This window comes from Lagenorhynchus albirostris, chromosome 6, assembly GCF_949774975.1.
Source record: "Lagenorhynchus albirostris chromosome 6, mLagAlb1.1, whole genome shotgun sequence".
In the NCBI taxonomy this organism is placed as follows: Eukaryota; Metazoa; Chordata; class Mammalia; order Artiodactyla; family Delphinidae; genus Lagenorhynchus; species Lagenorhynchus albirostris.
Genome location: NC_083100.1, coordinates 59,596,794 through 59,610,100, shown reverse-complemented (window position 1 = coordinate 59,610,100; position 13,307 = coordinate 59,596,794). Strand labels below are relative to the sequence as shown.

Here is a 13,307-nt window from a genome sequence, read left to right as displayed (position 1 = left end):
TTTGCTGGGATGGGAAAAGAAAAAAGATGAGAAGCTCTGCTTTGGAGTGATCAGGTATCTTCCCACTGGCCTGACTTGGTAGGAAAGTTACCTGGTCTGCTCCAGGCAGGCCAGCGTGCTCTGGCAGCGCCACAAAGCCTAGGGTATAACTTTTGGCTTCATCCCTGCTGTGGCAGTTGGATAATAAAGCCTATGTCTTTTAACCTTAGTTTCTGCCAACCTTCACTGGGAACAGCAATGAATGAACAGTCATCTGCCTTCAGAAATGACATGTGAGGCTTAAGCCTGCGGAAGAACAGAAAGACTAACTGGATGGCTTTTAGTGGAGATAAATGCAAAACCCTCCACTTTGGTCCAAGAAACCGTCTGCACGTCTATAGAGAAGGAAGCTCAGTGAAGAGGGCTGAGAGGTTTAATTCACGATAAGTTCAGATGTCAGCAGTGTGGCTTTTTTTAAATCGTGGACTTCGATGTGTAGCATCATCTAGATCGAGGAAGGAAAATCGTGTTTCTTCTGCACTCTGTGATTTGCTTAGGGTAGGGCACCGCGCTAGACACTATCCACAAGATACCTGAAACTTATGAGAAACTGGTGAAGAAAGTGGGAAAATTTAGGCTGAACCAGAAAAGACGGGGGTGAAGAGATGTCCGTGATAGCTGCCTTCAAGTATTTAAAGAACTGTCCCCTTAAAGCGGAACTAAACACATGTGTTGTGGCTCCAAAGCTCAGAACTAGGATTAGTGGGGTGAAAAGCAAAGGGGTATAGGGAGGGTGGGAGGGAGGCACAAGAGGGAGGGGATATGGGGATGTATGTATACATATAGCTGATTCACTTTGTTACACAGCAGAAACTAACACAACATTGTAAAGCAATTATACTTCAATAATGATGTGGAAAAAAAAAGGGACTTGGACTCAAAATGATAAAGAAATGTCCAGTAGTCATACATGTCTAAAACTGCAAGGGGCTGTCCTTGGAGGTGATGAGCTCCTCGTTGCTGATGCCTTTAAACAGTGGGGAGCCATTATTTGTAGGCAGGCTTTGATGGCCTTAGGCCCCTGGAGACAAACGAAGAAGGGGCCTTCTGAAGTCTCCTGCAGCCCCAGGAAAGCACCTTGTAGCTGTTAGCAGCATATTAAATATTGCATGTGTCAGTGGGTGCAAAAGAGGGTGGGGTTAGAAATAACAAGTTAACCCTTCTTTGGCCTTGTGAAAGCATTCTGTAACTGCATTGACCAGTGCTAGTAGAGTCCGGGTGCTGTTACTAAGGGTTTACATATTACATTATTGTGCGGCCACCTCAAAGGGAAAGAATGGGCCTCATTGCAAAGCCAGATTTGGATTGCAAAGTTAAACTGAAGTTATCTTTGAGTACAATTAAAAGGGATACATCAAAATTAAAACCATTATTAAAATTAATCAAAGATTTAGAAAGGTAGAATGAACTCCAGAGCTGGAAATTACTGATTTAAACAATTGTTCTCACGTTTTAAACTACATAATGAGCTAAAAATTATGAAGCCTCAGAGTATAGCTGTAAAGAGCAGTCCAAAACCAAAGTCAGAATGAAATGTTTTAGCTTTCAAAACTGAAAAGCAGAACAATTACTCCCTACAAAATGGTATAGGAAGAGGTTTCTGACCCCTGCTAATTGTTTTATTATTCTTTGGAGGGGCACACTGGCAGCATTTCCCAGGGTTTTCAGTAATTACACTCCATTCAATATCTGAAGAATTACAATAATTCTACATGGAATATACTTGTGCCCTTCAAGTGCAAAGCCCTTGGAGAAGCGAAAAAACAACTTAGAGTAAATTAGCAGGAAAATTATCGTAGTTACTGTTTATTTCAGGGCTCCATATATCAGAGGCTAATTATACATTGTATGTTACATTTTCTTGGAGGTATTTGTAATATATTTCTCATGCTGATCAAGGGACGTCCTGGTTTGCAGGAACCTTTATGAAAGTGAAGTTCTAACTTTTCCAAGTGCCTCTTTGTGTATGAGAAATTACCCAGTGCAGACAGATGTCACTTGGTGCATGCCACAGGCCTCAGAGCAGTATTTAGTGAGGTATTATGAATGTTCACCTGTACATATTTGTAAAGTTCCAACTCTTCTATGAAAAAATTTCCCTGCCAAATAAGTTGATTTTTTTTTTTTTAACACTACGTCAGTTTTCTCAGAGCCATTTTCTATATTTTGGCAAGCCAAGGTTCCAGGAGAGAAAAAAGCAAGGACTGGAATTAAATAGCCACTCAGAGATTAGAAAGTCTCTTTTCCTGGCTGGAGCCTTAACAGATTTTCTGCTAGTGTTAGAATTAATCCACCATCTCTGCGGACCGCCTTGAGAGCAAAAGTATCCTGAGATGTTACACAGAGACTGGGGGTCCCCGTGTCCTGAGAGGTTACACAGTTACCCTTAAAATACCACGAGCAAGAAATGTACATGGTGACTCAGAAACAGCCCTTCAGTCTCACTGATATTTTTCCTTACGTTTCTTGTCCTGCATTTCTTTCTTTCTTTCTTTTCTTGTTTTTAACTAAGTTGAGCACAGTTCAAAAGGTTTCCTTATAAGTTTTTATGGCAACCAAAACTTAGAAATTGAGATCGCTTAATGACAAAATTAAAAGGTTAAATAAATTATGATCCATCCACATGACTGAATACCTGCTTATTTAAAAAGGATTTTAAAATGCAAATGGCATGGAAAAGTCATAATGCCATATGAAAAGATTCAGATCAAAACAAACATGTACGTTATGACTTCCGTTTTTTGAAAAACATGCTTATGTATTTTTTAAAGTATTAGAAGGAAATGTACCAAAATATAACTGAAGTTACTGTCTGAAACGATATTCTAAAATATGCATGTTAGTGTTATAATCAGGAAGGATGAAGAAGGAAGGAGGGAGGGAATCACATAATTAAGGTGAACATTAAAACACACACTTTTGCTGGAAGATGAGAAAGGTTAATAATGCATAGTGTATAGGAAAAATGTGGCCATAGAATATCTATGATTGTTCCATGAATATCGTCAAACACCTCATTATTGAGTCCTGTTTACTGTGAGGAACTTGACAAGCTAACCATTCTCCAGATCTAGAATAGTTACAGGTTCTCTTGCAAATTCACAGTGACCTCAAGAAAGGATGGTAAAAACGAGTCCTGAGGAGTAAGGTCCATTTCTCAGGAACGACAGCCTGCTTTTTACATCTTGAGGAACAAGCAATTAGAGGAGAGTTATGCCACTAGTATTCCTCACCTGACAAATACCTTGTATGTGTGGGAGGGGGGCATGCGGGGGTGGGTGCCTCTTTCAAGTGATTAAACAGGTTAGACGTCAACCAGTTGCCTCCGGATAATCCACATCTCAGAACCTGCTGTTTCTCGTGCTCCCAGGTATTGCTGAAATAAATAATGGTTTGTTTTCTTTTTTGGATTCTACACTAAGTTTACCTGCATTTCAGTTTTTCTTTTTATTCTTTTTAGCGCATGATTGCAAATACTGCCAGAACGGTGAGATACTGCAGGAGTCAACCCTTCAGTAAGTTAATGCCCCTGCAATATGGATCTTGGTGGCTAAGTCCTTTTCAGTGAGGCTACTGAGACATTCTAGAAGTCTGGACAATATTTGATGGTGTCAGAGCCCCTTTGGACCACGAATCCCATGGGATAGGGGCCTTGCATTTAAAATAACCATAAGAATATTATTTTATGAATGGACTTAGAGAATTCATCTGCTCTTAACAGAGTGGATAGACAACTAAGGCATGATTGCCAACAAATCCTGACTCTAACCAACTCTCTTTATGACTCACTGCTTCACGTTGAGAAACTCACATCAACTCGTAATGACTCATTCTGTCGTTTATAAACTGGGAAAGACAATATTGTCTCTTGGGGTGTTGCGAGAAGGCATCAATGTCTATAAGTACACGTGTAAAAGGTCCCACAGCAGGAATTCATATTATATTTCTAGAATTTCTAGGTGAATTAAGGTGTTTTTCTTAAATCTGTACAAAAACTGGTATAATACAATGCTTTAATATAAAAGCGTCACTAATAATAAATAGCAAGTTTAAACTGTCGGGAGTTAAGTTGCATCATCGCAGCAGATCACCCTGCCAGGCCAGTGCTACTGTCTCCTCTGGACTGGGACTTTGGGTAGGGGCTGGAGCTTTGGCTCCCTGCAGCCGGTCTGGGAGTGAGAAGGTAGCCCCTAGAAAGTTTTGTGCTAATAACTTCATTGTATGAGTCATTTAAGTCATTGGGCTCATTAACTTAACATGATAATTTGACATGGACATGACTTCGAGGCTACCAGTACCATCCCCTCCAATAAACCTAGTGCTCAGAGACTAAAAGCTTCTTGTTTTATTCATCAGAGCTATCTTTGCTCTTCCTAGCACAGGACTGGCCCAAAGCGAGGGTCTGCTAAACACAGGATACCAGAACTGCTAAACATTCATTTTTTAATGCCCGGGGGGGAAATCTAGGAAAACTAGCCTTGACTTGGGGAGCAAGGTCTTTAAAAACTTGATTCAAATGATTATGCCTCCTCTTCCTTCCAAAAGGTGCAGGCTTGCACCTCATCAACTGATCTTATGTGGATTCTGCCAGAATTACAGTCTCTCATATCTCTTCATCTAGTGATTTACTGTATGTATAAAGACACGATCATAAGGCAGTTATACAAGTGAGTATGAGAATATATAAGTGATGCCAGTCTACACAACAAAGGTTTATAACCTAGAATCCATGGCCCTTCAGGGGGTTCTAGGAAATTCCCAAAATTAAACACAAATGCTGTGTGCCTGAGAGGGTTCAAAGCCTTGAGAAGGTTCTCCATGAGGTCCAAGAACCAGAGAAGAACCAAGATAGAATATATTTTGTTCTATAAACTTCTTTGGAAGTAACTCCTACATTCTCCTATATCTCCTAGAGACATGGGGGGAAATTTTATATACACAAATCTCCACTGCATTTGTTGACGTTATCAGTAACTGCTGGTAAACAACAGCTGCTTAGCTCCGAAGTCAAAAATCTATAGATAAAGCTATAAGAATAGATTCATAAACATTGTGGGAATATGTACAATGTAATTACACTATATTGTAAATGTAGAGTACACTGCCAGTGACAAGCGAGGAAATTAAACACTGTGGTATTATTTATATGTGATAATTATATTGATGAGTTTCTTCTTAGAGCAAGTGGGGGCCTTTGTATCTTTTCTCTGCTTTTCTGTGTTCAGACCTGCAGCACTCCCCTTCGCCCCTCATGCAGATGGCATTCTAATTGTCTTTGGGAGTGGTATGTGGATCTAAAGAGAACAGATGGACTGCAGAAGGCAGTGTGCTATGGCGGAAAGAACACTGGTCCAGAGTCCAGGCTGGCTTGGCCACTCCCAGTGTCCCACACCAGGGATCCACAGGGCAGAGGCCACCCAGGGACCATGGCCAAGGTGTTGGATCTAAACGGAGCTTTTTTTCCCTTTTATTGTGAAATAATGTCACCATTCAAAAATGGAAGAATTCCCAGAGAAGAAATCCAGATTTCTCATTTCTCTAGAAAAAAAGGAAGATCCGGCAACTCAGGGTGCAGATCCCCACGTGGCATCAGCATGCAAGAGCTGCGTAGTCACTTCTGAAGGGAACTGTGTTTCCAGTTCACCACTGTCAAATGGCCTTCCTCATTCATGTCTGTTCGCTGTGTAGGGATCTGAGCCTTTGATTCTTCTTTCAGCCTAGTTTTAGGGAAATTGGTTAACTTCAGATAGCTCTGCTGCTCGAGTGCTTTGGGGAGTGGATGAGAATAGAATGGTAATTGGGATTTCAGAACAAATAGCATCGGAGAATTGAAGGCCGGGCACAAGTCATGCCTTCAGCCCGAGTTGATTTTTCTTTTTTTTTTCTGAGTATGGACAGTCTCTAAGAACACACAATCTATGCAATAATGCTGTATATTGTATGCAAGTAATGAGGGGAGTCGGACTTACTAGTCTCACGCTTGCTTGCTTCAGTTCAGCCCAGGTGTTAAGTGCTTTTGTTAGGAGCTAATGAAAACTATGCCATTAGTCCTCATCTGGATCAAAGGGAGTGTGAGACACAGGTGGGATGGCAAGGGCAAACAATTTTAATGTATAACAAGGGCTGTCAGGCGATGCTTTCACTTTTATTTGGTGCCTTTTTTTTTTTTTTTTTTTTTTTTTTACAATATGTAATGCAAAGGAAAATGATCAAAATATGTGATTCCAGGGAAGAATAGGGTGGGAGGGAGGAGATGGAACATCCAAGTAGAAACATTTCAATGAATATAACATGTTGAAAGGTCTTGATGGAACCCAGGAATTTATGATAAACGTAAAAGCTAGAGTAAATAAGGCTGTATCTTATATCCATATATTATGCAACGCTAAACCTGCTCTTTTCTCCTTCAACAGATCCTGATGCAGCTCAGGCTAATAAAAACCATCAGGATGTCCGGAGTTATGTACGACAATTAAATGTGATTGACAACCAGAGAACTTTATCACAGATGTCACACAGATTAGAGCCTCGTCGACCATAGACATTTAAAGTGCTCAGAACAACGGTTTGCGTCCAGTCCACAATCTTTCAAAAATGCCATTTATGCTAGTACTCACTGTATTGTCACTAGAGAACTCTATAAAACAAGCAAAAACCCATCCTGAGACATCTCAGTGCTGCATTCAGCTTACCAGCGTCATGACAAAAGAAGAAATTCTTTGACTTGCACACAGCTTGCACACACTAGCTTAGGAATCCCCCGTTTGTAGTCACCGTATTTTATTTCCAGTTGTGCCATCTTCTTTGCTGAAACATAAAATAAGACCCACATGAAGAGTATGGTAGAAATATCATTGTCAAGAGAAGTATCAAGCTGATATTTTTTTCTAGGAGTGTTTACAGGATGAGATGTGCTACAAATGGTATTTATTTGCCTGCATCGTTGGTGGTATAGTTTCATAATTTCTAACTCAACATTTTGATTTGAGCATGGAGGTTTTGGAAGGGGTTGAGGAATCCGTGTAACTCCAAATTAGAGACTGTATTCTTCCATCTTCATAGTTTTACCTCTGAAGGAACTGTACCCGACCACGTTACTACAAAACATTCTGGCTGCTTATGTAATTTAGGGAGGACTGGTCTGTAATTTCTGAATGACATATAGAATAATATTTATGTTTACAATGTAACTTTTTTAAACTTACAAATCAGGAGTACATATATAAGAATTCCACTGAGAAACTCCAAGGTTCTTAAAATTGCTAGCGCTAAGATTAAAAAAAAAAAAAAAAGACACTTCAAAAGAGCACAATATTCAGAAAACATTTTTCAAAATTATTTTCCTGGGCATTAAAAAAAACCTTTACTATTGGCTAATTATTGTTACTGATTTAAAAAACCCACATATTTTCTGGACTTAAATGTTATCACAGATATCTTAATTTTCAGCAATTGTTTTGCACTTTCAAATATTGTAAATAGTTCATTCAGTCAATGGTATAGAGTTATTTATTTGCTACATGATAGATATTGTGCCAAATAATTACTTTTTATTTATTTTATTTAGTATGTAATTTTGGAGTACATTTTTTCCTGTTTTCACAATTAGGCTACATTTAATGTGTAGGAATTGTATGTATGTATATCTTCTGTAAATAACAGCTACTATCTTCATTAAATATAATTGTGACAAGAAAAGGTGTGTTGTTCTCAATTCCTATAATATGGGAGAGATAACCATCTGGTATGATGGGATCCTGGATTTCTTTTCATTGAAATAAAATTCACATACTCTAAAAGTCACCTTTTTAAAGTGTACAATTTGGTGGTTTTTAATATATTCATAAGATTGTTCAACCATCATCACTATATAATTCCAGAATGTTCTCCTTATCCCTTAAATAAACCCCATACCCGTTAGCAGCCACTCCTCATTTTCATCTCCCACCAGTCCTTGGAAACCATTAATCTGCTTTCTGTCTCTGTGGATTTACCTATTCCGGACATTTTGTTTAAATGGAATCATATAATATGGAGACTTTTGTGTCTGGTTTATTTCACTTAGCGTAATGTTTTCAAGGTCCATCCACATTGTAGCAGGTATCAGTACTCCATTCCTTTTTATAGCTGAATAATAGTCCATGATCTGGATATACAACATGTTGTTTGCCCATTTATCAATTCATGGACATTTGGGTGGTTGCCACTTTTCAGCTATTAGGAATACTGCTGCTATGAAGAGGCACGAGATTTTAGAGCTGCCTGTTATGGGTCCTACACAATTTCTCAGTGATTTAAGCAATTGGTATACTATTTGATGAAAAATTTTCCAAAATTATTTAATTTCCGGACCCATGTCTGTTTTTTAATGTCAGCATTTTCCAGAGTGTATTCCAGGCTATAATCTCACAAGTTCAGTAGAGAATGGACTTGAGGACACGGGGAGGGGGAAGGGTAAGCTGGGACAAAGCGAGAGAGTGGCATGGACATATATACACTACCAAATGTGAAATAGATAGCTAGTGGGAAGCAGCCACATAGCACAGGAAGATCAGCTCGGTGCTTTGTGACAACCAAGAGGGGTGGGATAGGGAGGGTGGGAGGGAGGAGATGTGGGGATATACGTATACTATAATATAGTCACTTTGTTGTACAGCAGAAACTAACACAATATTGTAAAGCAATTATACTCCAATAAAGATGTTAAAAAAAAACCTCACAAGTTCATAAGCTGTTCCTCCCAAAACACGCACAATTGCAGAGCAAAACACAAAACCAAGATGACATCTTCAAAAATTTGGGAACGATGATATAATATACCCCCTTAGAAATGATTCCCAGTGTTCATTAACATATTCAAGGCTCTGAGAAGTCCTGCTGTAATGCCTTTTATAAATTTATTTATTTATTTATTTTTGGCTGTGTTGGGTCTTTGTTGCTTTGCACGGGCTTTCTCTAGTTGCAGTGAGTGGGGGCTACTCTTCGTTGCAGTGCATGGGCTTCTCATTGCGGTGGCTTCTCTTGCTGCGGAGAGCAGGCTCTAGGCGTGCGGGCTCAGTAGTTGCGGCACTTGGCCTTAGTTGCTCCGCGGCACGTGGGATCTTCCCGGACCAGGGCTCAAACCCATGTCCCCTGCATTGGCAGGTGGATTCTTAACCACTGCGCAACCAGAGAAGTTCCTGTAATCCCCTTTAACATCCACAGTTAAAGGCCTCTTGGAGAAACACTAAGGCAGCCAAATGCCTTTCTGTGTTCATTTATGTAATCATTCAAGGTCCCCAGGTACGGGGTGGTGTTCTATGCAATGTTACGCCTCCTATCCAGAGTCGGACACAAAACCTAGGATTTACTAGAGAATAAAAAAAAGTCACTGAATAAATTTTATTGAAGTCATTATTTTTCAGCATTTTACTATCTCATAGACTTCAATATCAGCTGCAAAGTTTCCCTTATATAAAATATAATGATTTTCCACCATTATGTAGTTTTCCTTTCCTTAGAAAATTTTAAAAGCTGACAAATTAAGCTGACAGCCTATCCCTTGGGCATCCTTGCTCTTGTTTACTCTTCCTTACTCCTATCTTACTTAAAAGCTGGTATCCTACATGACAGCTTCTTTTCCCCAACTCCATGGTGACTGACCCCTTATGACCTTATTTTAATATAGTTTCCACATTATTCAAAATTAATACATATTCTCCCATGTATATTCCCCTTGGTCTTCCAAATGAGAATAAGTATTGCTTTACTTAATAAAGATAAGAGATTTTTAATTATGTCTGGCTTCTTTGAAAATGCATTAAACTCCATTATTCAAGGTACTGATGGCGAAGTAAAAGAATTCACACAGTAAAAATGGAGAGTAGGAGCCAAACAACTCTTCCTGAAGCAGGAGATGCAGTTAATATTTTAAAACTTGCAAACAAGCCAAGAGAAAATGAGATGCCTACAGGGTCACAAGAAGGATAATGAGGTTAGCTGGAAGACATAAGAAAGAAGAAAGAATGTTTTTACCAAAAGCACCTGTAGAAAATTACACATTTAAGTGTTTCACACACCTGCTTAGCAAGGTCACTGGCACAGTGTACAGGAGCTAAGCTTTTCCAGCAATTTTTGAACGCCATGCAGGTTAAATAGATTTCTCCTGAATTCAATGGTATTTCCTCTGAAATATGAATGAGGTTCAATAACTACCGGTGTGAAAAACTTAAGTGTCATTCTGGTTTCAAGTTGTACTTATAATTTTTTTTTGAAAAAATCAACATAGAATATGCAGTGTTGTAAAAATGAACCCCTACCTTGAATAGCTTTCTTTTTGCTGTCAATCTAAAATGTATTACAGCTCTTGGGCTTCCCTGGTGGCGCAGTGGTTGGGAGTCCGCCTGCCGATGCAGGGGACACGGGTTCGTGCCCCGGTCTGGGAAGATCCCATGTGCCGCGGAGCGGCTGGGCCCGTGAGCCGTGGCCACTGAGCCTGCGCGTCCGGAGCCTGTGCTCCGCGACGGGAGAGGCCACAACAGTGAGAGGCCCGTGTACCGCAAAATAAATAAATAGATAAATAAAAATAAAATGTATTACATCTCTTGCTGTGTAATAATCTTAATTTTCTCTATGTGTCTTACATGGAGAAGAATGTATTCGATGGGCAGGTCACAGCATCAATGACTTATAAACTGGAGAAGAATCTTTGACTTAGTTTGATATTGTTAGTTATCTTTCTATTCATTCATTCACTAGCCAATAATGATTGAGGGGCTTATGAGTGAGTGCCAGGCCCTCTAGGAGCTCAGGATTCAACGTGAGAAAAGCTAGAGGATCCCTGTTCTCCTAGAGCTTATCACCTATTGGGAAAGACAGAAGAGTAATCAAATAAAGAAACAAACAAATATAAAATCACTTCCAAGAAAGGATGTGGGGTTGCCAGAACATGTAGTAAGAGGATTTAACCTGATCTGAGGTGAGGAAATGTTTTCTGTGCAGGAACAGTTGACCTGAACTCTGAAGGAGGAAAATGCTAACTAAGCAGAGAGAGGAGAGAATATGTTCTAAGGAGGAAACAACCTTGGCGGCACGAAGAACTGACGGTGGAAAGCTCACTGTGGAAGAGCAGAGAGAGCAAGGGTGAGCAGGCTTCCAGGTGTGCTGGAGACCTAAGTTGGGCTCAGCGTGTGCAAAGCCTTGCAAGGCCTTTTTAAGGAGCTTCATCTTTTACCCCAGAGCAGTAGGAAGCCCGAAGTGCTAAAGGCAGGGGTTGCATTTCTAATGGCAGCCCTTACGGGGCAGGGCCATTGCTTTATGATACCTCACTGTGGATGCCACATGTGTCAAATCTAATTCCTTAATTACTTATGATGCAGGCTTAAAACGTAGGGCAGAGGGAATTGTGCATAATGGCAAATATTAAAGAGCAGTGGTAGACTCAGAACCCACACAGAGTCAAACACCCTTCTTCCTCCTTACTTGGTCTACACTGGGCCACTTTTTAATTTTTTGTTGTGGTAAAATACACATAACATAAAATATACCATTCTAACCATTTCTGAGTACACAGTTCAGTGGCAGGAAGTACATTCACACTGTTGTGCAACCATCACTGCTATCCATCTCCAAAACTTTTCATCAACCTAAACTGAAGCTACCTATTACATAATAACTCTCGACTTCCCCCTCCCCCCAGCCCCTGCAAACTACTGCTTCACTCTTATGGATTTGGAAGTTACGTCATCTAAGTGGAACCATACAACGTTGTCCTTGTGCAGACCCGGGGAGAGGACTAGGGTTGGCTGCACAGAGACAGCCCAAAGGGACTGGAGTGTGGTCCAGGCCACAACGAGGGGTTTGCACAGGATGGAGCCCAGGTCTGCCATAAAAACCCCATTGTTAAGCTGCATATGAAAGGAGGGGTGGGGTCCCACCACAGCAGCCCCATTCCCAGCATGCTCACGGCTGGCGCGGCTCTGCCTCTGAGCCCTGGGAGCATGTAAGCACCTGTGGATTGCGCACACACGGAGGTGGGTCTGAAATCCGAGCCAATTCCCCACAACCGTGCGAATTCCTGGGATTTACGCCTCCAGTAGCTCTGTAAGCTCAGCGCTTGCAGGATATCCAAGCAGATGGCTGGTGCTCCCATGGTGGTGGTGGGTCCAGCATTAATAGCAGCGGGCTTTGTGGGTTCACTCACGAGGAGACAGGGCTGGCATGTGAGCTGATTACTGTAGCTCCCACTGTGTGTCCAGGTGCATGACTACAGCAGGTCTGGGTACCACACTTCAGTGGGTCTGGGCCGGAGGTTTTGTGAGCACAGTGCCTGAGGGACACCCGGACTTATTTCCTGCATTCCCAGGGTTGAGGCAATGCTGAGGGCAGTGCCAACAACAGTGTACTTCGTCAGCCCACACAACACACGACAAATGACACCACAGAGTGCACTTCCACGTGGACAGCTCCTGTGGAGGAATACTCAGTGCCAACTCTCCCAGCAGGAGTGCTCCAGTAATGCCTACCTCACACCACAGCTCTGAAACGGATCTCAGGGCTTCTACTCCAACAACTGGGGAGCAGACCCTGACGCCCACAGGGATGTGACAACTCCAGAGCAAAGAGGAGGCCCCATTCAACAGCCAGAGCAGGCTCTGGTCACCACAACAGCAATCACACACCCTAACGAGGGGATAACAGCCAGCACACACTGAGGAAAGATACAGCAGACATCCATACCAAAAACAATCCTTACACCAACAATATTAGACTGACATAGGCTACACAGGGGCACTCCCACATAAAAACGGTACTTCAAGACCACAGCAGATAACTGTTTCTCCTAAGTTCAGAGAAAGACAAGTAAAGTGAAAGAGCAGAGGAATTACTCCCAATTACTCTTATTAAAGAACAAGAGAATTCCCCCGAAAGAACAAACAGTGAAACAGACCTGTCCAGTCTAGGAGACCCCAGGTTTAAAAAGGAAGTAATAAAAATACTAAAGGAATTTAAAAGGCTATCAATAGAAATTCAGGGAGTTCCCTGGTGGTCTAGTGATTATGATTCGGCACTTTCACTGCTGTGGCCTGGGTTCAATCCCTGGTCAGGGAACTGAGATCCCACAAGATGCATGTTGTGGCCCAAAAAAAAAAGCAAAGGAAAAAGAAATGCAAATCACTGTAACAGGGAACTAGAGACTATAAAGAGGAGCCAATGAAAATTCATTTGCCAAAACAAAAACTGAAGGCAATAAATAGCAAACTAAATAACACAGGAGAAAGAATAGACGA

At 41.1% G+C, this 13,307-nt stretch overlaps 1 protein-coding gene across 6 annotated transcripts in view; it reads left to right on the top strand.

Annotated features, from left to right (window-relative positions):
• The window catches only part of RAPGEF4 (Rap guanine nucleotide exchange factor 4), a 238,044-nt gene extending 230,437 nt beyond the window's left edge, over positions 1-7,607 (top strand). For 4 of the 6 annotated variants that reach the window (XM_060152641.1, XM_060152639.1, XM_060152640.1 and 1 more), the window contains 2 exons: positions 3,500-3,554; positions 6,453-7,605. In XM_060152641.1, coding sequence (XP_060008624.1) covers positions 3,500-3,554; positions 6,453-6,580 — 183 coding nt within the window. In that variant the 3' untranslated portion in view covers positions 6,581-7,605. Of the gene's footprint in view, positions 1-3,499; positions 3,555-6,452 lie in introns of all 6 variants that reach the window. The other 2 variants (XM_060152643.1, XM_060152644.1) reach the window with 2 other exon arrangements.
• The last annotated feature ends 5,700 nt before the right edge of the window (positions 7,608-13,307 follow it).